The sequence below is a fragment of the Marmota marmota genome, unplaced genomic scaffold, assembly GCF_001458135.2.
Source record: "Marmota marmota marmota unplaced genomic scaffold, marMar, whole genome shotgun sequence".
In the NCBI taxonomy this organism is placed as follows: Eukaryota; Metazoa; Chordata; class Mammalia; order Rodentia; family Sciuridae; genus Marmota; species Marmota marmota.
Genome location: NW_026000241.1, coordinates 15,024,970 through 15,050,464, shown reverse-complemented (window position 1 = coordinate 15,050,464; position 25,495 = coordinate 15,024,970). Strand labels below are relative to the sequence as shown.

The window sequence follows — 25,495 nt, the reverse complement described above, 5'->3', positions numbered from 1 at the left end:
GAGTAGTGTGTGGGAGTGTGTGTGTGGGTGTGGAGGGAGGGAGGGTGAGAGAGAGATAGGGAAAAATGTATTGGTTAAGATACAGGAGAGGTGACTCCAAGGAACCACAAGTCTAATGTATGTGTGGGAAGCACATGGTAAATTCCCTAATGCAGAGGTTAGTGGTCACAGGTTACTGGGAATCTGAACACATGAGCTCTGGATCATCACCTCTCCAAAGGGACCCTCTTTCCTTTCCAATGGGAGGAGCCAATGGTATCAACTCAGTGGTTTCCAATCATAGTGGCACTTTGGAAATGCCCAGAAGATTTTACATAATACTGATACCTGGACCCCACCCCAAATTAGAAAGATCAGAATCTCTGGAGTAGTAGTGTTTGGTTACTGTATTTTTAAGAGTTCCCCAGGTGATTCGAAAGTAGCTAGGGATGGAGACCATGGAACTAGCAAGCATGCAGATTCTCTGTGCTCCCCAAGGTCCAGAGCCCTGGCAGTGGATGCAGGGTCTTAAGACCCTGGATAGCCCCTGAGTCATCTTGCTTTGGATATAAAAATGCAGAGGACTCTGGTAGTCTTTCTGGTTGGAGGTCTAAGAACTGAGGGCTCACTGGAGGGTCACCTTTGTGTTGGAGCTTACCACTCACAGGTATTCTCAGACTCAATTCGGTATTTAAAGATTTTCTTTGGGATTCCTCTGCACTAGCTGTCGTCATTAGTCAGAGGTGAGAACCCCAAGCCCCACGTGTTCCCACTGAGCCACTCACATTCACAATGAGGAAGTCCAGCCAGCACCAGGCGTTGGTGAAGTACTTCTTGAAGCCATAGGCCACCCACTTGAGCAGCATCTCAAACACAAAGATAAAGGTGAACACCCTGTCAGAGTATTCCAGCAAAGCTTTCACCTTGGGCTTCTGGTCCAGGTAATAATCTTCAAAGGCCTGGAGGGAAAGGAAGAGAGAGACAGGCTGCACAGGGGCCCAGGCAGACAGGGAAGGACCCTGCCAGCCCTGCTCACAGTCCCTGGGAGCAGTATCATTTTCTTGCCTCTGTTCCTGGGAGGGGACGTGGAGACTGGAGGAGGCATTGTGAGATATAAACCAAGACTTCCTCAGCCAACAGGGACATGAAGCCCTGCTGATGCTTTGCAGGGTTGTTGAATGCAAGTGAGAAAGGAAACCTTCTCGAATAGGATTTTGGAAGCCAACCAAAGGGATGCTAACAGTGACTTGGTTTAAAAATAAAAGCATCAAAGGATGTTCGCAGGCAGTTCACAAAAAAATGAGAGTAAGAAATGCCAACAAACTTCTGAAAAAAAAGAGCGTTTTATCTCACTGGTAATCAAGGAAATGGAAATTAAAAGAAGATGCCATATTGTTCTTTTATCAGACTGGTGGAGATCAAAAAGAATGGAGGGGAGACCCCAGCACTGGTGTGTGACTGGTGGGAAGGAAAATAAAAATAGTTTTGGGGAAGCCAAATTGGAAACATGACTCCAAGGTTTTAGAAACCCAGTAATTCTGCCTTCAAGGACTTGTCCTAAGGGCACTAGATGCCATTAGGACCCTCTTTATGAGCCAGCACCCCACTCACCAGCACTGGGAGTGACTTTGTTGGGCCCACCTTGGGGACTACTTTGCAGATTAGATATCTGTTCTCTACCCAGGGCAGCCAATGAGGATTGACATGTGGGTTTATCAGGTCATCCCCTTTGTTTCAAGGGGAGGGCTTCCTGTGGGAAATTCATGGCTGAATTTCAACTTCTCTTAGCTCCTTTCTTTGCTCATTTACTCCCCTCATGGACTTTATCTGAGAGTACCCCAATAAACTGCCAGCACAGGAAAATTGCTTGGGGTTCTGAATCTAGGACCCAACCTGACAGGCAATCATTGATATCTCCAAGGCGGTGCATATGGCTACGTGATGCTTATTAGAAGTAAACACAGGGGTTGGTTGAATAAATAATGGCACATTTCTCTAATAGAATATGTTGTAGTCGTTAAGTGAGATAGTATGAGAACAATTCCTAAGAAAATTTCCTGGGAAATCACAGACTCACAGATGTGATTTTAATTTTATAATATGTATTATGTATTCTGTGCATAAGAGAGATGGGAAGGAGATATACCAAAATGTTTTCAAAGTAAGCTTCACTTTGAGTGATAGGAACATGGGTAATTTTTTCCTTTTGACTTTTGCTATAATTTCCAACTTGGTTTCTCTCTCTGTCTCTCTGTCTCTGTCTCTCTCTCTCTCTCTCTCTCTCTTTTTTTTTTTTGCATTTTACTTTGTCAGATGAAAACTCATGTTATATTTTAAAAAGTACTCCAAGTAAAAGCATAAAGACTAAATTTGGTGCAAGCCTGTTTGGCCCCATGGGGAAGGAGATGGGGAGTGAAGAGAAGCTGCTGGGGTGGGGTGGGCTGGGGCAGAGTAGCTGTTGCAGGATCTGAGTCCCTGCTGGAAATGGGGAGGGTGACAGCTGGGGTGTGAGGAAGAGCAAGGGAGAATGGAGAAAAATCAGCATTATCATTTTATCCAGGAGATCAGAAGGGAGAGAAGGGAAGGTGTGGAGAAAGCCCTGTCTCACCTCCTCTGGCTCCTGCAATGTGGCTTCAGCATGCTTGCAGCCCATGTGGACAGTTGGCATCCTGTCCCATTGCAATGGCACTTTCAGAAACTGCCACCTTCTGCAATTGCCATGACAGCAGGCCAGTCCTCTTACCGACACTCTCCCCCCTTGGCTTTGTGTCATTCCTGCTGGGTCCTCCTCCACCTCTCAGGGTGGAGCCTCGTCCCTGCCACTGCTCTACTCCAACGTTGAAGCCACACTGAGCAGTTCTGGCACCCTACATGGGAAGTCTGGCATTGAAGTCCAGTGCTCAAATATTCAGTAGATTATTTTCAGGGCATCAATGATAGAGGAGGAACAAGACAAGTGAAAATGCTTGGAGCTGTGGAATCAAGACAGTGCGTCTCTAGTCCCAGACCTTGAACTAGTTATCTGGGTCCCCACGCAGTTTCCTTCATGTCTTTGGGCTTCAACTTCCTCACCTATAAAGTATGTACAACTGGGGATGACCAGTCCCTTCCGGTGTCTTTATCATCTATCTTGTTCTGTTGAGATGAGCACTAGAGATTGAACCCTGAGAGAGAAGGGATCCTCCTTCTTGTCTGACAAAGCCTGGCATTCAGCCTGGGGCTTCAGGAGTGTCTTGAACTCTGAGCTTCTATCCCTGAGGCCTTTCAGGTCAGTATGCAATGGTTCATGGATGATAGTATCAGCCTCATCTGAGAGCGTGTTGGAAATACAGGCTCTCAGGCCCTGCCACCAATCTTCCAAAGCAGAACCTGCATTCTAGCTAGCTTCCCAGGTGATTCAGTTTTGAGAAGCACTGCCATAGCAATTTCCTGTTTTGAGGGATGAATAGTAGCATTTACAAGTGGTTTGATAAGATAAGAAGAATGGTCTCTGTAGGCCTTCAGGGAAAGCCAGTATATTTGGGGAGGTCAGAGGGAGGGAAATCAGGGATATGGGACTCAGTTGAGGGCAAAATTAGGTTTTGTTACTGCCAAGTTGGGTGAGCTTGGAAAAGTCCCCCAAACCTTTGTTTCTCCATCCATAAAGTGTGTGTGTGTGGTAGGGAATATGCACTCACTGTTTACAATGCAATTTTGCAGCAGCCAGGCTGAGCAGGCCATGTTGTGGACCATCTAGAACCTTCCATCCCCTGCTGTTAAGAGGAACATTGACCTGCAACTCTCCTTCTCCAGCTTCAGGCTGAGAACTTTAAGGCCAGGATTGAGAGGAGCCCACTGATGCAGCTCCAGGGCTGTTAGATTGCAAGAGATCCCATATGGAGAGCTTAGGGGCAAGGACCCCTACTTCCCCTTACCAGAGACCCACTGCTAAGCAGGATCATGAAGATGATGAAGCTCTCAAACCAGCTGTGCTCCACGATGCGGTAGCAGGTCTTACGCAGCTGCCAGCCCATGTCCCACGGGAACTTGGTGGCATCCACTTTGCAGCAGGGACAGTGTCGCATGCAGCCTGTGGAGAGAGGTGCCTCATAGTGAGTGATATTCCACTGGGATCACTTCTGATCCAGCTCTACAGAGAAACCACTCTTCTGGGAAACCCACTCAACGCACTTTTGGAAAAGAATCCTCTCCTGGAATAAGAGAGAAGGGGTCCCTTCTAGGTGGTCCTCCAATTCAGCCCTTTAGGTGATTCTCTCGAATTTTGTGGTCTAGCCCACTCTGATGTCCTCCTCAACCATCTTCCTTCTTATAGATGATACCAGTGGTCCCTATCTTTATGCTCAATCATCCCTGGAAGCCTGATGAACCAATGGGCATGGGTCTGGTGGTGTCTGATGGACTATGCTCCGAGCCCACACTGAACTAAGTGGCCACTGCATGGCTAGGTTGTGACCCATCCTAGCCCAGGGTCAAGTGGTACAAGAAACTCAATGAACATGATTTTTGCCCTAGCCCTCAACTTCTACTTCTTTAAAGTTATTGAGGCCACAATAACTGTCATAGTGTGAACTATTTGTTTATTCATTCATTGCACAAATATTGAGAATGTCATATGACTCTGTTTTAAACATGAGGGAAAAGATGAATAAGATACAGGCTGTGCCTTTAAGGGCCCTAAACCCCTCAGTTTGTGGGGTCTCCCTCTTTTCTCACTCTCCTTACAGCCATCCAGGGATGAGGTTCTGATGATGGTGTGTGAAAGCTGAAATTTACAGATTTGCCAGAGGTTGGCAGGGACTTAAAAATTCCCAGTATGAAAAATGAAGTTATACAAAAGACGGAGGGAAACAGATATGTTGTGGCCATCCTCTGGGTCTTTTATGTCCCAAATCAAGAGTTAAGGTAACGGTTTTGGTACTATCCACCTATTCTCTTTTCAGTCTCAAGAAGGCTGGCTTATAACTCAGTGAGGTGTTCTCAAGGGAGAAGGGGGAGGCTCAGCTCCTGTCCTGGGTCCATCTGACGTGGCATGAGGGGCAGTGAGTCATGTCATTTGTATCTGACACTGAAGCCCTTGAGCCTGGGATGAGGCTGTGGGGGGACCAGTTTTTCTGGCCCCTGTGGACCCCAAGCCAAGGCCCTGGACCCAGAGGTGCCTTAGTGAGTATCCACCTGGGTTCTGGCCCTAATGAACGGCAGCGTGAGGAGGCCCCAAGCTGCCCCTTTACCTTCTGTGAAGCAGTCCTCTGGTTCTTCCAGGTCATCTGCCAGCTCAGGGATCTTCTTCAGCATCTCCTCGGGGTCTGGGCAGTCCACGGTGCTGCCCTCTGAGGAGCTTGTATCGTCCACTTCCTGCAGGGAAGAGGGCCAGGGCAGTGAGCTCAGTTCTCTGAGGGACCCACACGCAGTGTGGCCCCCACAGGGCCAACTGGCCGAGATCCCCAGAGGTGCAGGGCGAGCCCCTCAGGGCCCAGGTCCTGCCGCTGGGCCTGACCGGCATCCTGCATGCATTTGGTGCCTCAGCAGCTGAGGCCCGGAACACTGCTGCACCCTGTGGAGCCCCCGAGGCTTAGCTAAGCGAAGCCATAAACTTCCAGGCCCTGATGGAGTGCTGGCGATGGCCCGAGACACCATAATTACACCCATAAAGACTCTCAGCTTTCACTGGGCTTGAATATTTAATCGGGGAGCAAGGCTGAGGGGCCTGCTGCCCTCCTGGCAGCTCTGGCCCTATAATGTCTCCAGTGAATTCAATTAGGAGTTGAAGCTGCTCTCATATTAGTAAACCTGATAGCTTGGCTAATGGACCCGAATGGTGGGGTGGGTCCCCATCTGTCGCTGTCAGGCCCCTCCCTGCCTGGCCAGGGTCATAGACAAGAAAACAAAAACAAAACAAAACAAAACAAAACAAAACAAAAAAAAATAAAACCAACACTCAGATGTTGTGTACTGAAAACATCAAAGAGGGAAAACTAACAGAGTCCTTAGAATGCTTAGAAGGGAACGTGACAGCCAGGTGTAGAATGTGACAATCTTCCCCACTGGGGTCCATCTGGCTTGTGTTCACCCACTGCCCCCAAATCCCATCTCAGCCCTCTCTCTTATCTTACCTGCTAGGGTCAGCCTTGCCCAAGGCATGCAGCCAGCAGCTGACAGGCCTCGTGCTGGAGGGCTTGATAACTTTGGGGTGATTTATGTCTGGCTTATCTTTGCCTAGCCCGGTGCCTGTCACACAGTCCACACTCAGGGACTAGGTGTCACGTTAAATTCTCTAATTCGTTAACCGGGGTAGTGAAGATGCTAAACCTTTAGAGGCACCTCTTTCCCGGTCGATTGTTTTCTTCCAAGATTTGTAAGCCACATTGCAAAGTTTATTTTTAGCTCCTAGAGGACATTCCTAAACCTGAGTCTTCTTCTCGCTCGCTCGGTCCCTGTAAGGCTGTCACTTCACCACTCACCGGCAGACAGCCTCTCTCCAGCCCGGATCTGCTTTTGGCTAGGGGAAAAAAAAATAATGTGGACAAAAGAAAGCGGGGGAGCCTCGCAGGGGAGAAAGACTTCCCCATCCACGAGCACCTCTAACTTTTATCTGCTGCCTCTGAAAGGTATTTGATTCTCTTTGTGCAATGTCTTTTGTTTCCCTTTCTCTTAGCTGTCATTTTCTGGGCACTTACTCCATTTCAGGCAGGAGCTAAACACTTGACAAGCAGCGTCTCATTTAAGCCTCAAAATAATCCTGCCAAGGAGGCATCACCCACTTCCCAATGAAGAAACAGGCTCAGAGAAGATGAGGAATGGCCCTAAACCCCCCAGCTAGTGAGGTCTCACTCTCTTCTCACTGTCTCTACAGCCATCCAGGGGTGAGGTTCTGGTGATGGCGCGTGAAAGCTGAAATTTACGGATTTGCCGGAGGTTGGCAGGGGACTTAAAAAAATTCCCAGTATGAAAACTGAAGTCACAAGGTGGAGTGTGGTCTGGAATACCCTCCCACAGCCCCAACTTCCACTGGTCCACCGGTCAGTACAGAGCTGGCTATCTGGACTCTCCAGGAAGCTCACATACCCACCTCTGCAGGAACCTGAGGAGCAGCTGTGTCTTTCCACTGCTCACCCACATATGGAGTTAGGTCCTCAGAGGAGATACCAGAGCCTGGGCTCCTAGGTGCCAGGTGGTCCTCATACCTCCCGACTTGCTGCAGCTGCTCCTGCTAGTGAGAAAGGGTCCCAACTGGGTACTTGAGTCAGTTTCAGCTGAACACTTGAAAAGATCTTGCGCACCACAGGCTGACAGAGCTAAGGACTTCATACATGCAACTGACACACATGCATCCATATGTACATTTGTGTGAAATGAGCTCAGACGCTCTAGCCAGATAGATCTGCATTTCACGCCTAGCTCCATTGCTTAGAAGCTGTGTGAGGGTAGGCAAATTATTTAACCTCTCTTATCTTCTTTTTTCTCCCTTTGCAAAATTAAAAGGCAGGATCTACATCATTCCATTATTTTGACAACTAAATATGTTAATGCTTACAGAATACTCTGTAGGAAGTGCTTGGCTCGACAGATGTTAGCTATGACCATTAGTGCTTGTGCAGAAGTCAGACGGCTGGTGAACTTGGCCAAGTGGACCCCTCCAGAGAACCCCAACGTAACTGAACATGCCTCTTGGTGGCAGACAGAGTTCACGTCCTTTACTCTGGGGATGGTGACGCCCTGCCCTCGGCTGTCACCCAGACAAAGGCATGTAAAAAATGGCAGCTGATAACAGCAGCTGCTGGAGCGCCAAAGAAGTGACAGCTGTAGGGTAAGAAGGCTATGGGAGAGCTGCAGACTCAAAGCACAGCTGTCTGAGGCCACTTAGTGTCCTGGCCAGCAGCCCTCTATGTCCTTAGGGCCCCCACAGGGATCCTGGCCCTCCCACACTGTGCCAGAGGACGTGTCCCGAGTCAGTGAGAAGAGGTTAATAGGGTTGATGTACCAGCTTGAGGTAGTAAAGACCTGTGCAAAAAAAAGTATAGACTATCAAAGGTTTAAACGTGCCTTCAATTTTTTGATGCTGAAAGGAGTGTCATTTCCCGATGACATCACTTGTCAGGAAAATCTCCTCAAATGAGTCACCTAATAATCAGGACTTCTTAGGGTGCTGGTGAAGCTTAGATGAGCCTGCTCTTGGAAAACATCCTGTTATTGGAGGAATATCATTAGTGTCTCATGTACAAAGTCTGAGCCAGGCAGAGTGAAGTGGCAGCCATGTGACAGAAAATGCCCAAGCACCTCAGAGTAGCCTGGGATTCATCTGTGGCCCTGCCTGGACATTCGGACCCTTTCTTCCAGGCCCTGCTGATGGGTCACCTCCTCTGGAGAACTTGGCATGGTTTTAGCTTCTTTATGTCAAGGTCTCCTATGCCTGACTTGCCAGGGGCTCTGTCAAGGCTGGGCCAGCCCTGATGCTGGAAAGCCTATGTACCTTCATTTCCCTTCTGTCCTTTGTCACTCTTACTCCGAGGCCCCTCCCTACCTTGTGAGGATGTCTCCCAGGGAGCACTCTTACCTGTACTTTGGGGAGCACTTCCTGGCAGGAGCTCTGAGCATCCTGCTCACCATCATCCTCCAAGTCATCGAGGTCAGATTCACCCTCAGCAATGGGTACAGAGACCCACACGTTAGGATTGGTGATGAAGTCACTGTGGTCCTCCCTGGGGTCTCTGAGAACTGGCAGCCCTCCAGGGCTCCTCATAGGAGTAGCATCGGCAACAATGTGGTTCTCGGCTTTGGAGATAGAGATGGAGGGTTTCATCCACAGCGGGGGCTCTGTCTTGGGCCAGCGGGGCAGGCAGGGCCTGCTGAAGAAGCCTCGAAGTGCCTGCTTGGTGCGACGGCCAAAAGCCTGGATCCGTGCCAGGGCCACCTGCAGGTTGTTCACTTCCCCGTCATCCTCTGGTGCAGTGAGGTTGTCGGCACTGAAAGAGTTCAGCAGCAGGGCGATGAACAGGTTGAGCACCTGGAGAAAAGGAATGGAAGGGAAGATGGCTCCATCAAGCCACCTGGTGGGCAGCAGGATGGTAGGACCACCATAGCCTGACCTCTCTCTCCTTATGTGCCCAGGATGCCTTGCTTCTTGGGAGAATGAGCTGCTGAGGGGATGTCCCAGGGTGACCTGACACAGAAGGACAAAGCTTGGAAGGACATTCTCCACCACAGTGGAGGATCACCCTGCTGAGCAAAGGGACACTCAGGGACAATGCAAAGAAGCAGGCAGGGGCTTGCCCTTGGGTCACCCACATCTGTTGAAGCCCTGCTTTCTGTTCCCCATTCTGGAATCTCAGGCACATCTTGTTGTTTCTGACTTTATGTTCTTCTGTGAGCAGGGAGTGGAAGCTCCTTAATTTTCAGAGTAGATGTGAAGATAGGAGAGATGTCAAAGTGCTCAGAGAGACAAACTTTCTGCATGAGGGGTAGGTGTTCTCATAGCTCTGCAAGGATGGTGAGTGAGCTGAGCCTGGGAGAAAGGAGTTTCAGGCTGGCCCAATTCAGCAATGCAGGCAGAAAACATCTCTGGCTCGGGGACCAGGCTGGGAAAGATTTGGGGGTCTGGATATGTCCTTTCATCTCTTTGTTGAGCTTTCTCCTGTCTGTAAAACCTTATACAAAAGGAATCCAAAATGGTGGACTTCAATGGCAATAGGAAAATGGCTCTTGGAAGACCATGTCCTCCCTTGCTCACTTCTCCCCCCACAAAAAACCTAGGGCTAGTCAGTTGCTCACAACTAGAGTGGGTGGTGCCAACTGAGGGCAAGGAACCAGGCTGGGATGGAGAAGGGGTGTTGGTACTAATTGGTAGGAAGGTCTGCAGAGGGATTCCCCCAAAACCTGGGAATAGATTTGAAAAACTATGATCTGCTAGACATGGTCCAATTTTTACTCTCTCCTCTTGTGCCCTGGCTCTTTCCTCTTCTTTCCTGAAGAAATGTATCCTCTGAGCACCCCCAGATTGCGGGGGAGGGGATTTTTCCTTCAACAATGAATAGCTACCGTTTATTGAGTTCCCAGACACTGCACTCGGTAATTTGCATATGTCATCTCCTGTCATTTAATTTTCCCAGCAAGCCCATGAGTAAGCACTGTTTTTTTTTTTTCTTTTGATTTTTAAGGAAATCAGAGCTCAGGGAGAATTATTAGATCTCTTGCTCTGGGTCACCCAGCTAGTAAACGGTGGTGGGAAATTTTCCCACAGGATTTTCCTTCCTTGTTACACGTGCTTGTCCCTACATATCAGTTGCTTCCTGAGGCATACTTCTTATTGCATGTCCCAAATGGCTTTGAAAAGTTTTAAGACTTCTCAACCAGGGGGGACAATGTAGGCATAAAAATGCACAAGGTCAAGCAAGGTCAAGCAAGGTTTTTTTTTAGAGTGACCCAGAAACCTCCTTCCTTGCCCATGATGTGGGACCCCAGTGGGGACTCACCACCAGGTTTCCCAGCACCATGACTGTCAAGAAGAGGATGAGGCATATGGATTTCTGGCTGACTTCCATGCAGGCCCACATGTTCTCGATCCACTCTCCACAGAGGATCCGGAAGACAATGAGGAAGGAATGGAAGAAGTCATGCATGTGCCAGCGAGGCCACTCGTCCCCTGGTACAGCGATAACAGAACGGTGATCCCTGTAGTCTTCCCCGAGCAGCTGCTTGCCAACCAGAGCGAAGATGAAGACAATGATGGCGAGGATGATGGTCAGGTTCCCCAGCGCCCCCACCGAGTTCCCGATGATCTTGATGAGTGTGTTCAAGGTGGGCCAGGACTTGGCCAACTTGAAGACCCGCAGCTGGGGAGAAGCAGAGACTGTCAGGCCCTGGCAGCTCTTCATCACCTCTCATCTAGTCTTGGCTGGAAACCAAAGTTCTGAGAAAAGCGCGAGGCAGCTCATCCCATAAGTTGGGGTGCTCCCTGAAAGTTGTTCCAGAGACTTCTTTTTATAAATTACTCAAAAAATACCATCAGCCATCTATGGTCCCTAAGTATCAATGTACTTCACTGACTGTCAATCAGGGTCTTATACTGTGGAGGGAGTCTCATGATCTTTGTTCTATTAGCCACAGGCCTGATCCCTCCCGAATGTCACTTGCAAATAATGGGAGTCATTGGGTTCTGATTGATAGAATGGAAATGGAGACAAAAGGAACAGACATTATGTTCAGCCATAGCTATAAATTTTCCTGCACTTTCTCTTCCCTTTTCATGGTCACCATAGAGGCTACCTGTTTAAAGCCATGGTGTCATAAAATGGGATAATCCTGAATCACTGAGTTACTTCTTGGAGTAAACACGCTCAGGAAAGCTTCCCAGACAGCAATGGATGTGCTGTGAGACATCGACTTCTGATGCTATCTCACAGACTTAGGGGTTGTCACTGGAACTAGCTGCATTTATTTTGAGCAAGGTAGAAATTGGTATGATGAAAAGAGAGGTATTGCCATTTCAAAAACATCGACTGTGTGGCACTGGCCTATGATCTTGTGGTGGACAATGAGGAAACAGATGTAGGAAGACTTGGAAAGTGTTGATCTGTGTGATTCATTGGCAAAAATATTCTTTGCAATAATTCTGGGGGTAGATCATATGCCTCATGAGCCAGCAGCCCCAGGAGAAGGATTGGCAAAAACCTTAGTATTGTGAGTTGCTTGTAATTTGGTTTTACCAAATATTACAAGAAAGAGATGAGGAGTCCAGGAAATATTTGGTTGATTTACAAGAAACGAAGGGAGAATTTTAGGTCCTTGAATATTTGGGAACGTACAGTGCTTCCAGGTCCCAAACAATAAGGATTAAGTTTCAAAGTGTTGAAGACCTGTCAAAATTTCCAATGAAATGAAGAAACTCTCAGCAAAGATTGCATTAATGTGTATCCATTAATTTTTTTTTTCCTTTTGAGAGAGAAAGACACGAGGACAAGAAAGCAGTTAGGCAGAATTGGGGACTATGTCAAATAATGTGCTTTGAGTGTGTAGCAATAAGAGGTCTGAAGCCATTTACATTTTTGAAGGAATTGTATTGCATAATGATCCCTGAGTGAAAAGCTTTTGACTGTTTAAAAATTAAGGCAAACCTTGGCCTCCCATGTTTCCACAAGCAGGAAGAACTTTGCAGACTGTAAAGGCCATCTTGAGAGGCAGCAGAGTCAGTTCCTGAAGGAGTGCTAGCTATAGACACCTGACTTGCATCAGGCTATGAAATGACTAAGACATAAATCTTTATGAGATTCAGCTACTGAGTTTTGGGGATTACTTATACAACAGCTAGCATTATTTGTCACTGATTAATGACAAAGTTTTTGGTCCTGGGTTTATTCCCATATTAGGCATGCATTCTACCACTGAGTTATATTTCCATCTCCCTAATTTTTTTTAAAGAAGATAAAGTTAAAAAACTTAGTGCAATAATAAGCTGGGAAAGGATAATTGGAATGAAACATTTTCTGGAGGAAAGTGGAGAGACTTTAGCTAACTTTTGACTTTGACTAATTTAACTGCTTATGCTGTAGTTTCTAAGGTAACTACTCAAAGAATAAACACTGAGTATTTAGTTTTCAAATCAGTAAAGGGGAAAATAAGACAAGCAAAAATATAAAAATATACAATCTAAAATAAATCAAGAAGTGTGCGTGTGTGTATGTGTGTGTGTGTGGCGGTAGTGGGTGGGTGGGAGATTGATCCGTCTAATGATAAACGTATATTCAAATATGTCAGTATTTACACTAAAACAGGTAGACTAAATACTTTGGTTAAAAGACAAAGACTGGACTGTCAGAAATGAATAAGAACACAAACTCTGTCTCTATGCTATTGGCATATAAATACACGATTGTCATATAAAGACTATAAGTAGAAGTATGGATAAAAACATATTGGGCAGATTCTAAAACAAAAGAAAGAAGAGTTATGTAATTAATAGCAGGCAAAGTCATTTTTTAAAGGCAAAAACATATATAAAGATAAAGAAGGTCAATTTTAATAATATAAGTTTCACTTTACTGGGAAGACATAACAACTTAAAATATGTATGCACTTAATAGTGCAGACTCAAGGCAAAGCCAGATGAGAAACAGACCTGCTATAATCATAGTGGGAGATATTTTTATACACCACCTTCTCTGTAATTGCTAGAACAAGCAGTAGACAATAACAACCAGGGATATAGAATATACTGCACAATAAAATTTCTCTACCCAATGGATATATGCAGGGCATTGTACCCTACAGCTAACAGGGAGACACATTTTATTCAAGTACACATGGAACATTTTTAATATGCTGAGCCAAAGAGAAATTATCAATAAATTCCAAAGCATTAAAATCATACCACATATGTTTCTCCAACTATAATACAATTAAGCTGGAACTCAATAACATAAAGATAACTAGAAAAACCACATATGTTTTGAAATTGAGAATCATACTTCTAATTAACCTTTGAGTCAAAGAATAAATCAAAGTTGAAATTAGGAAATATTTAGAGCCAAACAAGAAGGAAAATTCTACATGTGAAAGCAGTTCTTAGAAGGAAAGTGAAGTCTTAAATATATTGGAAAGGAAAATGGACTGAAAATTGCATCTTAAGAAGTTGGAAAAGAACAAAATATGTAGCATTGAGAATGTAATTAAGATAAGATGCAGGATTAATTGAAATAGGAAAACATCAATGATGTAGAGAGAATCAACAAGATAAAAGCTGGTTCTTTGAGAAAACTAATTAAATTTGATGATCTTTGGCAGGACTAATGAAAGGATGAGAGGAAACACGGGTTACTATTATTAAGAAAAAGGTGGCAGAGGTACAGTTGACAAAGATCCTTGAAACACAGCGGGGGTTGTACAAGTCTAGGCCAATAAAACTCGAAAATTTCTATAGGAAGGAAAATTCTTAAATAAATAATAACCAAAACCAATTTGAGAAATAGAAAACCTGACTAGTTTTCCAACCATTAAGAAACTTAAATCAACAGTGAAAAATCTTGACCTCCACAAGTCTTCACTAGTGAATCCTACCAAACCTACAACGAAAAAAATTATACCACTCTTACATAAAGATTGGCAAGAGAAAAAGAGAAATATTCCTCAACTCTTTTTATGGAGATAAGCATAGTCTGGATACCTTGATACCCAACCTGACATGGACAATGTAATAAGAAAAATCACAGGCTAACTATTATTCATCAATATGGATATAACAATGGTAAGCAAATTATCAGCAAACTGAATCTTGCAATGTGTTAACAAGATGAAGATCATTTTGGGTGTATCCAGATCAAGTTGGGTGTATCCCAAGAATACAAAATTCTTTTAACATTAAAAAAATCAACTAATAAAATTTGCTACTCTATAGAGTAAAGGAGAAAATCTTCTGATTATCTTAACGTGATTATCTTTACAGGCAGAACAGTGATGTGATAAAATCAAGTGCCTGTTCATGATAAACAGTCTTAGCCAAATAGAACTTCCTAAACTGATAAAGGTTTTTTTTGTTTGTTTGTTAAAAAAAAAATTAAAAAAAAAAAGCCTGCCACAAATGTCAGACTTAGTGAAATATTGAAAGCATTCTCTTTGCAATCAGGAAAATAGCAAGGATGCCTGCTATTAATGCGTATTTTCAACCGTGTACTGGATGTCCCAACCAGCACAGTAATACAGTGAAAAAAAAAATCAAATGGTAGAAGGATTAAAAGAGAAGAAACAAAACTCTTCATTTGCACATGACATGCTTGTGTTCAAAAATTTAAAAACTATATAGATAAATCATCAGAATTAATAAAAGAGGTTTTTGGATTGCAAAATATTAAATGTCAAAATGCTAACAAAAGGCAAGAAAAGAACATTTAAAAAATTTAAGATCCTTATGGGGAAAATCATGAAGACTTTATAGAGACGGGCATAGTGGCGCATGCCTGTAATCCCAGTGGCTCGGGAGGCTGAGGCAGGAGGATTGTGAGTTCAAAGCTTGCCTCAACAACTGTAAGGCACTAAGCAACTCAGTGAGACCCTGTCTCTAAATAAAACACAAATAAGTGGGGCTAGGGATGTGACTCAGTGGCCACTGAGTTCAATGCCTGGTATCCTCCAAAAAACTTTATATAAAAATTATAGAACTTTATTGAGAGATTAGAAATAAATCAATATACTATCTTCATGGATCAGAAGACTACATCTTATAATGGTTACATTTCTTCTCAAATTGCCTTAGAGATTATTGAAGTCCCAATGTGAAAAAAAACACCCAAGAGTTTTGTGTATATGTCAGTATGTAACATGGCAAGCTGATTCTCATTGAATATGAAAGTGCAGGGGCCAAGATACTCAAGAGTAAAATGAGGTGGAAGACTTACAATGCAGACATATTCAAAGCTGCAGTGTTGATACAAAGACAGAATTAATGGAGCAATGCCTTGGACACTGTCATGAGAATTGATGCTCTTCTGGAAGGGAGGAAAAGCAGAAAGACAGACTTGAAACTTTCATTTCTTCCTTCTTTCCTCCTCCCTTCTGACTTTTTTCCTTTGATCAATCAGCAGATGTTTACTGAGTTCTTACTTATGCACTGGGCCTTGGGCTAGGCCCTGAAGATAGAAAGGCAAACAAGAAGACTGTGTTTCTAGCGACATGGGGTATTTGGATGTAGTCATCATACAGCGTGAAGGACAGGTTGATTTGATGAGGGAATCCCTTGTTAGATAGCAGGGTGGGGAGGTTCTCTGTGAGAGGACATGAGACTTAAACCCAGAAGGCTGAGAATTACTAAGCTCAGTGACTAGGGGAAAAGCATACCAGGTAGAGGAAATAAGTATAAAAGGCCCAAATCTAGGAAAAGTCTTGTTTCTAGTGAGGGAGAAGAAGAGGTCTCTCTGGCTGTTGCAAAGGAGGCAAGAGGAAGTTTCTTGGTAAGACAGGCAGGACCAGATCATGCAGAAATTTTACACCATATTAAGGACTTCAGATTTTATTCTCAGAGCAATAGGAAACCATGAAAAGTTACTTGTAACCAATATACCTTACCAACCTAAGATTTTGGTAATAGGGGAAACCGTGTGTATGTGTGTGAGGTTTCGTTTTTTGTCGGGGTCAGGGAAGAAGAGGGTGATGGTATAAGGGAACTGTTCTATCTGCCCATTTTTTTCTGAAATATTTAAAACTTAAATTTAAAAATAAAATCTAGTGATTAAAACTGACCAACTGGACTTTGTTATTCTCTAGTAATTCCCACAGTTCAGGTGCAGGCATGGCAGTGGGAATATTTGACTCTAGAATAGTGTTTTGTACAACACAAAGATGCTTGAAGAACAGAGGAGAAGGATGATTGAGTTTGTGGTCAAGGGCATAATAATCTTAATGGACCATGAAACCTAAACCAAGTCATGCAGGAAGTGAAACAGACCTCAGGTAAGTGTGGTGCAAGAGAAGGGGGAGTTGATCAATGGATTAAGATCAGAAGGTGGGCCAGATGCTGTGGTGCACGCCTGTAATCCCAGCAGCTCAGGAGGCTGAGGCAGGAGGATCGCAAGTTCAAAGGCAGCCTCAGCAAAAGTGAGGCATGAAGCAACTCAATGAGACCCTGTCTCTAAATAAAATACAAAAGAGGGCTGGGGATGTGGCTCAGTGGTCGAATGTCCCTGAGTTCAATCCCTGGCTTCCCCCATAAAAAAGAAAGAAAGAAAAAAAAAGATCAGAAGGTGGGGGAGACATGAACTTAGAAAGGAGGGGAACATGCACGTGGAAAATTCTGTTGGCCCAGGTTGTAAAGTAAATCTGCCTTTTTTTTTTTTTTGTCATTACTGACTTGAGACTTGTGGGATCAGAACAAAGTAGCACATAGACCTTAAAGCACCAAGCTTCTGTTTCCCTAAACTCTGTCCAAATATTCCCAGTCTATTAGAAAGCTAGCTTTGGGCCCTCCTGGGACAGAGGAGTATGAAGTCCTGCTTCCATCTGACATTGGCCATCAGCATAGGGGCCTGTCACTTGTCATCATCTTCTACATACTTACAAAAATTTGCCCTTCTGAAACTGTGACTTAATTATAATCTAAAATCTCCAGGTCACCCAGAAAGAGTCCTGGAGGCCCACTCTGCCCTTCTCCTCCCTGGAATCCAGTGCTAAGGGTGGTGGGAGGGAGGCCCCACCTGCTTAGGCAGATTGCATCAACCAGCGGGTTTAGGACACAAATGTCTCAGGACATTGATCTTTAAGTGTGATTGTTTAAAAATTGAATTAGTAGTCCATATTAATAATATTCACATAGAAATAGAGATTTCTGGTTTCTCATGAAAATCGGAAACTCTGACAATATTGGGCAGGTCACTTCTTCGGTAAAACTTGCATTGATTTTTCTGTAAACACCCCTCCCTGGTGTTGTGAATTGTGCTGGGTCTGCCTGGGTGGGAGTGAGTTGTCCTTGCCTGATTACCCGAGGCAAATATCCAGGGCTAGTGCCTCTTCCTTGGCCAGCTTTATTGCATGGTCTGCAGGCATTTGAGTTTGCCACCTTAATTCCAGGGCATCTAAGCTCAGGGCTTAGCTCTTTCTAGTCCCCATGATAAGGTCCTAAGCAGACTTCCTGTCCTAGGTCTCACTGTTTCCCTGAACCAAGTGACCTCTTCAGCCCGTGGATGTCCAACACTTAGCAGAACTTTCTATTCTCACTTGGAGAGATCATTGGCCACTCTCTTCTTCATTTTGTCACTTCTCTCCAAAACTAGACACAGGGTTCCTAGATGGCACCAAGAGAACACTGAGAACAAGGGATTCCTGTGCTAACAGTCATGTCAGTTCTTCAGGCCTCTTGTCTACTCTCAAGAGTCAGTAAGACATCAAGCTTCCTCCAGATGGTCTGGGGACTTGGGAGACTCCAGTGACCCCAGCCCGGCCTCCTGGGAATCTGACAGATTTGGCTGACAGATGCAGCTCTGCTCAGAGTGGGTGGCCTGCAGGCAAAGGGTCAGGAGCGCCTTGAATAGGGGAAGTTCTCCTGCAGGGGGTGTCCTGGGGCTGAGTCTAGAGAAGAGCCGGCACAAGAGCCTAATAGGCAGTTTTTGGCCTGTGTGGTGTGCCAGACATTGGGATATGATTTGGGGAACCAGGGAGTGGGAGGATGTCTTTATTTTTTAAGGCAGGTAACTAGGGAATGAACTCAGGGGTACTTGACCATGCCACATCCCCAGCCCTATGTTGTATTTTATTTAGAGACAGGGTCTCACTGAGTTGCTTAGCGTCTTGCTTTCGCTGAGGCTGGCTTTGAACTTGTGATCCTCTTGCCTCAGCCTCCTGAGACGCTAGGATTACAGGAGTGTGCCACCACTGTCTCAGGTTTGTTGTGTCAAATAAGAGACATAAGGTCAAGAGTATAGCAAGATGCCCCACAAAGCATAAATGCTCAATAAATATTACTGCTTCAATTTATTGTCATTATTGCTATTTGATAGGAGAATAGGATGGTGCTTGGAAGGCTTCTGCTGGTGTAGATGAGGGGGCTGAGGACCAAAGAGGAGAAAATGTGTCCATACTTGGGACCAGAGAACCAAGCTCCAAAGCCATGCCCTTGAAGAAAGGGATGTTGGCTGGTAAAGTCCAAAGGACAGTGCATGTCCCTGGAGGTCAGCTTCCCTGCATCTGGGTGGCCATTTCCCAAGGGGCCAAGAGAAAACATTACCAAGCGGAAGGTCCGCAGCACAGACAAGCTTCCCTTTTTGGCCACGCTCAGCTCCAGCAGGCTCACGGTGACGATGACACAGTCGAAGATATTCCACCTCTTCTGGAAGTAATAGTAGGGGTCGAAGGCAATGATTTTGAAGACCATTTCAGCAGTAAAAAATATGGTAAAGACCTGCAGATGGAAACAAGTTGTCATCACAGTGGGGTCTCTGGGGTCAGGGATAATGACAAAGGGACAACAGGGAAAATGTCTGGTTTACAGTGTAGTAAATCCTCTTTGTTTTATTCCATTTCTGTTTTGTTTGCAGGCTCTTGAGGATGGGGGATGGCAACAATGTGGCAGAACATGGGAATTTTGGGGCTCATGCTCTGGTATGTGCATTAGAATTAGAAGGCAGGCCTCAGTTTTCATGTATATATGGTGGCAGGGTGGAGCAAATGGAGAATCGTAAGATAATATAACGATCTTGTATAATTATGTCAATTCAGAGTCCAGCTTGGTTCAGTAGCTAAAAAGTGTGGGTGGGTTGTGGGACAACACAGACCTAAGTAAAAACTCCCAACTCAGCCGGGCGCGGGGATGGATGCCTGTAATCCTAGTGGCCCCGGGAAGTTGAGGCAGGAGGATTGCAGGTTCAAAGCCAGCCTCAGAAAAAGCAAGGCACTAAGCAATTCAGTGAGACCCTGTCTCTAAATAAAATAGAAAATAAGGCTGGGGATGTGGCTCAGTGGTCGAGTGCCCCTGAGTTCAATCCCCAGTTACCAACCCCTCCAAAAAAAAAAAAAAATCCCAATTCAGCCATTTCTGGATGTGTAAGCTTGGAGAGGTAATGCATTCTTTTTGTTTGTACCTCAATTTCTTCATCTGTGTGATGGGTGCAAAATGAGCTAATGCTTATGCAGTTGTTAGCAAAGGGCCTGGTGGGTTGGTAATTCCCTGATAAACAATAGTAATGAAGAACAATAATACACAGCTTCTTAGATTCTTTTTGGCTCTGTGTTTTTTTAATTGCCTTAAATAGGACAGAATTCTGACATTCAGAGAGGTCAGTGTTAGGCTCAGGTGGTTGAAGCCAGCAGGGAAGCAGATAATCAAGGAAGAAGGCAAAAAAGGGTGCAGTGGCTCCCCTGCACCCCTGCCTGTCTATTATCGGGGCCTCGTCTGGCCTGAGAAACCAGGGACCTGGGAAACCAGTGATCACATCCCTGTCCAAGAAGGGAAAAACTTAAGAATGTCCGTTACTTGCCTAACGCCACAGCAATGCAACCGTGTGGTACAAAGGGCATTTACCAAGTGCCCTCTGCAGGCAACACAGTGTGGGCAGTGGCCGTGGTGTGAGGTCTTGTGCCTTGGAGAGACCTGGCCAACTCTGCTTCCACTCTCACCAACTGTGCAACCTTGGGCAGGATACTTACCCTCTCTGAGTCCTATAGCTTTCTTTTGTAAGAATTATGAAAACCTCATGGTGTTGTGATGTTGAGTAACATTCCTAAAGCCCTGGACCCATCAAAGGCACACCTTCCTTCCTTTTTTCTTCCTTTCTCTCTGAAAAATGATCCCATATCCTGACACATGGGGAAAGGCCTTTTTTCTCTCTTGCCTCAACTTCTCCAATGTAAAATCAGGGTGTGAGTTCAAAGGTTGACTCCATAAGGCTCTCTGTGGTCTAATATTGACTTCTTGGGGGGGGGGGAAGTGTTCCCTCTATTTCCATTTTCCCTTTCATGTCAACTTTAAATAGAATATAACCTCTTTTTTTTTTTTAGGTGGGGGGAGATACTGGGGATTGAATCCAGGGGCACTTAACCACTAAGCCATATCCCCAGCACTGTTTTGTATTTTATTTAGAGACAGGGTCTTGCCAAAGTTGCTTAGGGCCTTGTTAAGTTGCTGAGGCTGGCTTTGAACTTGTGATCCTTCTGCCTCAGCCTCCCAAGCTGCTGGGATTACAGATGTGCAGCACTAGGTTATATTCCAATGTAACCCTTGGCTTAGGTGCTGCTCAAAGAGAGGGCACACGCATGCCATAGTCTGCTGAAACCTACTGCAGCCCCCTTTACATCTGGGCTAAGGGGAAGGGACAAGTTTCCAAGGAAGTAGTCACCACTCCTTCTGGGACCCCCTCTACCCTTTGGAGTGGTCAGAAGACCCCTCAGGTCCTTGTAGACATGGTAGGCCAACTCCAGGTGTGGGGGGGGGGGGAGCCCAGCATGGACTGGAGGCAGAACCCTAATCCTTCCTAGTGTCTGCTCAGCACACACAGTAGCAGGGCCTGCGGGGTGGGTCAGCCCACGGGTTAGGAAGTGTGGGCTTGGGAGCCAATCTGCTGTGTTCAGATCCTGGTGCTGCCACGAACTCACGCCTACAATTTAGGCAAATGATTTAATCTTCCGTGTCTCAGTTTTTTCCATCTGTGAAAGGGGATAATAATAGTACCTACCATAGAGGGTTCTAGTGAAAAAGAAGTTGGATTAGCCTTGAAAAAAGCATCTGAGACCGTGTCTTGTCCTGAATAAGTGTTCAAATAAAGTTAGCTATTAATATTCCTGTGAATCGAGCAAGGTCGGGGGCAGCTGTCTCCTTCTGAGTCAGCTACTTTATTCAGCATGCATTGAAACCCAGTACGGACTGTATCTTGTTAAAGCGTATCATGCTAAGGAGGTAATGGAGGAAAATTTAAATTAGCATCATGTCTAAGCTAGATGCAAGAGCAAAGTTCTGACTCCTTGATGCTTTGGCTACAACAGCACAGGTTTTCTGTGTCCTCCCCCCCACCCCCACTATCTTTCCCTTCCCTCCTCCACTCTTTCTGTCCCTCATTGACAACACTGAAAATCATAACCATATAACCATGGTTCATAGGAGTCATACAAGTAATCAAAGAGGAAAGAAACTTACAAGTTCATAGATTGTCTTTCAATGAGAAAGTGACATTTGTCCTCATTTGAAGGTAGATCACTGAGATCCAGAGTATTCTAGTGGTTTCCTATGTTCTACAAAAAGGGAACCAGTTGTTTCTAGCTCAGGACTTTCTCCATCCACTTTCCTGTGTTTGCTCATCCCAAAGCAATTCTCCCTTCTTCACCCTCGCTCCCCCAGACGTGACCTCCAGAATCCAGTGTCCACACATCTCCTGCACTGCCACTGTGCCCTCAGCTAATGAGATCACCAACTACTGAAGGCACGCTCCCCGACCCCAGCCACGGCAGCCCGGCCGTCACTCACAATGTTGCCTACGTGGAGCATGGTTTCGAAGGCAGAGCTCATGCCGTGATGCTCCATGGCCATGAAGACTGTGTTCACCACGATGCAGAAAGTGATGGCGAGTTCTGCAAAGGGGTCTGTCACCAGCCCATAGAGCACTGTCTTGAGCTTCACCCATGTCGGGCAGCACTTCCAGATCAGATACTTCTGAGCCAAAGTGGTCAAGCAGGGTGGGCACCGCTGTTGAGAGTCCTCGAGTTCTGCATTATGGGTGGGATCAATGATAGCTGTCAGCCATGGGTCACTTTAGAATCCCATCCTGTGGTCATGCCCTAACATTGCCATACTAATAACTACCACCTCCAAGATCTTGACTTCAGCCCTCCCTCTCCCTGATGATCATTTCCTGCTAATTGAGCTCCTGCAGTCCTGTAACCACAACTCAATCGCTGCCCTATGGAGTCCTTCAAACAACTGGCCTTACACATTTTTACCACCTAGTTCCAGTGTCATGTTATTACTCCTCAACTTCTTTTTTTTTTTAGCTTACAATAAAAGCTTTCTTTTATTGATTGTTCTGCATATACGTATTTTAATAAAACAAAGTTAAAAAAATATATTACAGTATAAACATCAAAAATAATGAGTGATCTTTTTTAGTTCATAATGTATTTTTAAAACGCTAGATGTACATATTGGTTTGCTGTATAAATGAATAATGTTGGTTTTTAGTTGTAGATAGACATAATAACTTTATTTTATTTTTGTTTATTTTTATGTGATGCTGAGGATAGAACCCAATGCCTCACATATGCCAGGCAAGCGCTCTACCACTGAGCCCCAACCCCAGCCCCAGAAATGAATAATGTTACAATTAAATAACAAATAACAACAAGGACAGCAATTAAAGTGAATAAACTTTTAAGGCCAAGACTCAAATCTGTAGAATATTGCAGGTACGAGTGAAAATTTGCCCTTACCAAACAAAAATATTATACCTCACAGTGTTACTGTTTTTTATTTATTTATTTTTATTTGTACTAATTAGTTATACATGACAGTAGAATGCATTTTGACACATAATACATAAATGGAGTATAACTTCTCACTCTTCCAGCTGTACATGGTGTGAGTTACCCTGGTCGTGTAATCATATGTGCACATATAGGGTAATAATGTCTGATTCATTCTACTATCCTCTCTACCCCCAAACCCCCTTGCCTCCCTCCACTCCCCTCTGTCTATTCCAAAGTAATTCTATTCGCCCCTAGAACCACCCTGCATTGTGAACCAGCATCTTACTTCTCATCTTACCCAGCTAATTCCATCTCTACCTATTCCCTTATAGACACCATCAATTGTACCTGCCTGGCAAGCACCAACTCTAAATATAAACAAAATTTGCTGACTATTCTGCACTCACATCCAACCAGCTGAACCTGGTCAGACAAAATATACAGTCTTGCTTACTGGTCACAGTGGAGGTCCATGACTCCCAGCCTGTCCCTGCCTGGGAGTCCTGCTGTGTCTCTGTGTTTCGGCCCACTCCTCCAGCCTTCTAGGCCACTATTTCTTCCTCTCTCCTCTCTTTCAATCCCTAGCTCCTCACTTTCTGCTCCTGAGCTCCCTTTTATGTCACTGAAAATGCAAAACTGCTTACAGATGAACTTCCTCTTCTTCCTACCACTAGGTCTCCAAGGTCTCAAGTCCACCCCAATTTCTTCCTTCGCATCCCTCTGTGCCTCCTCCTCTCACCTGTGAGGGGCTCCTACCTCTCTTGCCTGCTGAAGCCCTGTGCTGTCCCCTTCTCTCCCTTCTGGACCGGCCCCATCAGCACATAAACATGCTTCAATTATATCTCAGCTTTGAAGAAGTTCTCCTAGGGTCCCATGTTCTCCTTCATCTACTGAGTCCTTATAGCTTCTAAGAGTTTTCTCCACCTTCTCACCTGCTCTTCTCTTTACACACCCCGGAATCTGGCTTTTCCTCCCAAACTCAAACTGTTAATTTACAGAGCTCTTCTTATTTCACTACTCATAGCATTTGACAGAATTTGTAATACTCTCCTTGAAACCTGGTGTCCATTTGGCTCCCAGAACATCATGATCTCTTGTTTTTTTGCTCCCATGTCAGTGACCACTTCTTCTCAGTTTCCGATCCTGTCTCACTCTTCCTTTCCTGTCTTAAATGAGGGAGAACTCAAGAATTCTGTCGTTAGCCTGTTTTTTTATCCTCTTTCTAGATAATTTCATTGAATCCTATGGCCTTAAAAACTGTCTATGCTGATCCTCCCAAATTATAATGCCCAGTTTCTTGTCTCTCCTGTGAACCCCAGGCTCATCTCTCTCTAGCTTCCTCTGTCAAATTTCTACTTGTATATGAAGAAATCAAAGGTCCACCTTTATGAAGGGCAATTTGGGTTAAATTGAATTTAAATTATAAATTCCACCTTCTGGCACACACCCTGTAGATATACCAGCCCATGTGGGCAAAGAAGATGATGTATTTTATTTACAATAATCATAAAAAATGAGGGGCTGTGGGCAATATGTAAATCAATGGATGTGTAACTGATGTGATTCTGCAATCTGTGTATGGGGTGAAGGTGGGAGTTCATAACCCACTTGAATCAAAGTGTGGAATATGATATGTCAAGAAATTTGTAATGTTTTGAACAACCAACAATAAAAAATTTAAAAAAAAAATGAGGGGCTGTGGTTGTGGCTCAGCGGTAGTGCACTTGCCTGGTATGTGTCAGGCACTGGGTTCAATTCCTAGCATCACATATAAATAAATAAATAAATGTCTATCAACAACTAAAAAATATATTTAAAAAAATAATCATAAAAAATGAAATAAACAGTAAGGTACATTATGAAAAAGGATGAAGCAGATTTGTGATAATGTAAAAAAATCTTTATATGATTTTTATGATTCATTCTACTATCTTCCCTACTCCGTATCTCCTTGCCTCCCTTCACTTCCCTCTGTCTAATCCAAAGTACCTGTGTGTGTGTGTGTGTGTGTGCTTATATATGCATAGAACATTGCTTGAAGGACTCAAGAGAGACTGGAAGGAGGGGCACTGGGAGGCCGGGGAGCAGGGATTGTCTCTAGGGGGAGGGACATAGTTTTCATTGTATACACATTTGTAGCGTTTGCATTTTTTTTACAACATGCATTTTTTTTTCAAAATAAAATGAGTTTATAGAAATAGTTGCATGCTCCCAAATTCTGCTAATGCCTCATTTTAGTTAAAATTTTTGTGTGTAATTAGATTTAGCTGACAGTGCCTCCTTGGTAGTTAAAATTTTTGTATGTAATTAGATTTATCATGTGTTTCCTCATCTGCATATGAAGCCTTTCTCACTGCAAGGTTTAAAAAACATTATCTGTGTTTCCTTCTTTTCTTTGTAGTTTTACTTTTTTTTCATTTAAATCTTTGGTACATTTGTAGTTTATTTGGGGTAAGGACTAAGATATTGATCCAGTTCATTTTTCTCAATATCTGCTTATTTGTATCAACAAGGATTCAAAATATTATTTGGTCACAAGTATTTATATATATATATATATATATATATATATATATATATATATATATATATATAC

General features: G+C 44.4%; 1 protein-coding gene across 4 annotated transcripts in view; it reads right to left on the bottom strand.

The window, feature by feature from the left end:
• The window catches only part of Scn10a (sodium voltage-gated channel alpha subunit 10), a 93,889-nt gene that overhangs the window by 22,119 nt on the left and 46,275 nt on the right, over positions 1-25,495 (bottom strand). For 3 of the 4 annotated variants that reach the window (XM_015489623.2, XM_015489622.2, XM_048795057.1), the window contains 8 exons: positions 21,905-22,143; positions 18,677-18,850; positions 10,446-10,805; positions 8,531-8,980; positions 7,046-7,186; positions 5,208-5,331; positions 3,894-4,048; positions 765-938 (listed from right to left, as the gene is read on the bottom strand). In XM_015489623.2, coding sequence (XP_015345109.1) covers positions 765-938; positions 3,894-4,048; positions 5,208-5,331; positions 7,046-7,186; positions 8,531-8,980; positions 10,446-10,805; positions 18,677-18,850; positions 21,905-22,143 — 1,817 coding nt within the window. The remainder of the gene's footprint in view (positions 1-764; positions 939-3,893; positions 4,049-5,207; positions 5,332-7,045; positions 7,187-8,530; positions 8,981-10,445; positions 10,806-18,676; positions 18,851-21,904; positions 22,144-25,495) is intronic. The other variant, XM_015489624.2, reaches the window with a different exon arrangement.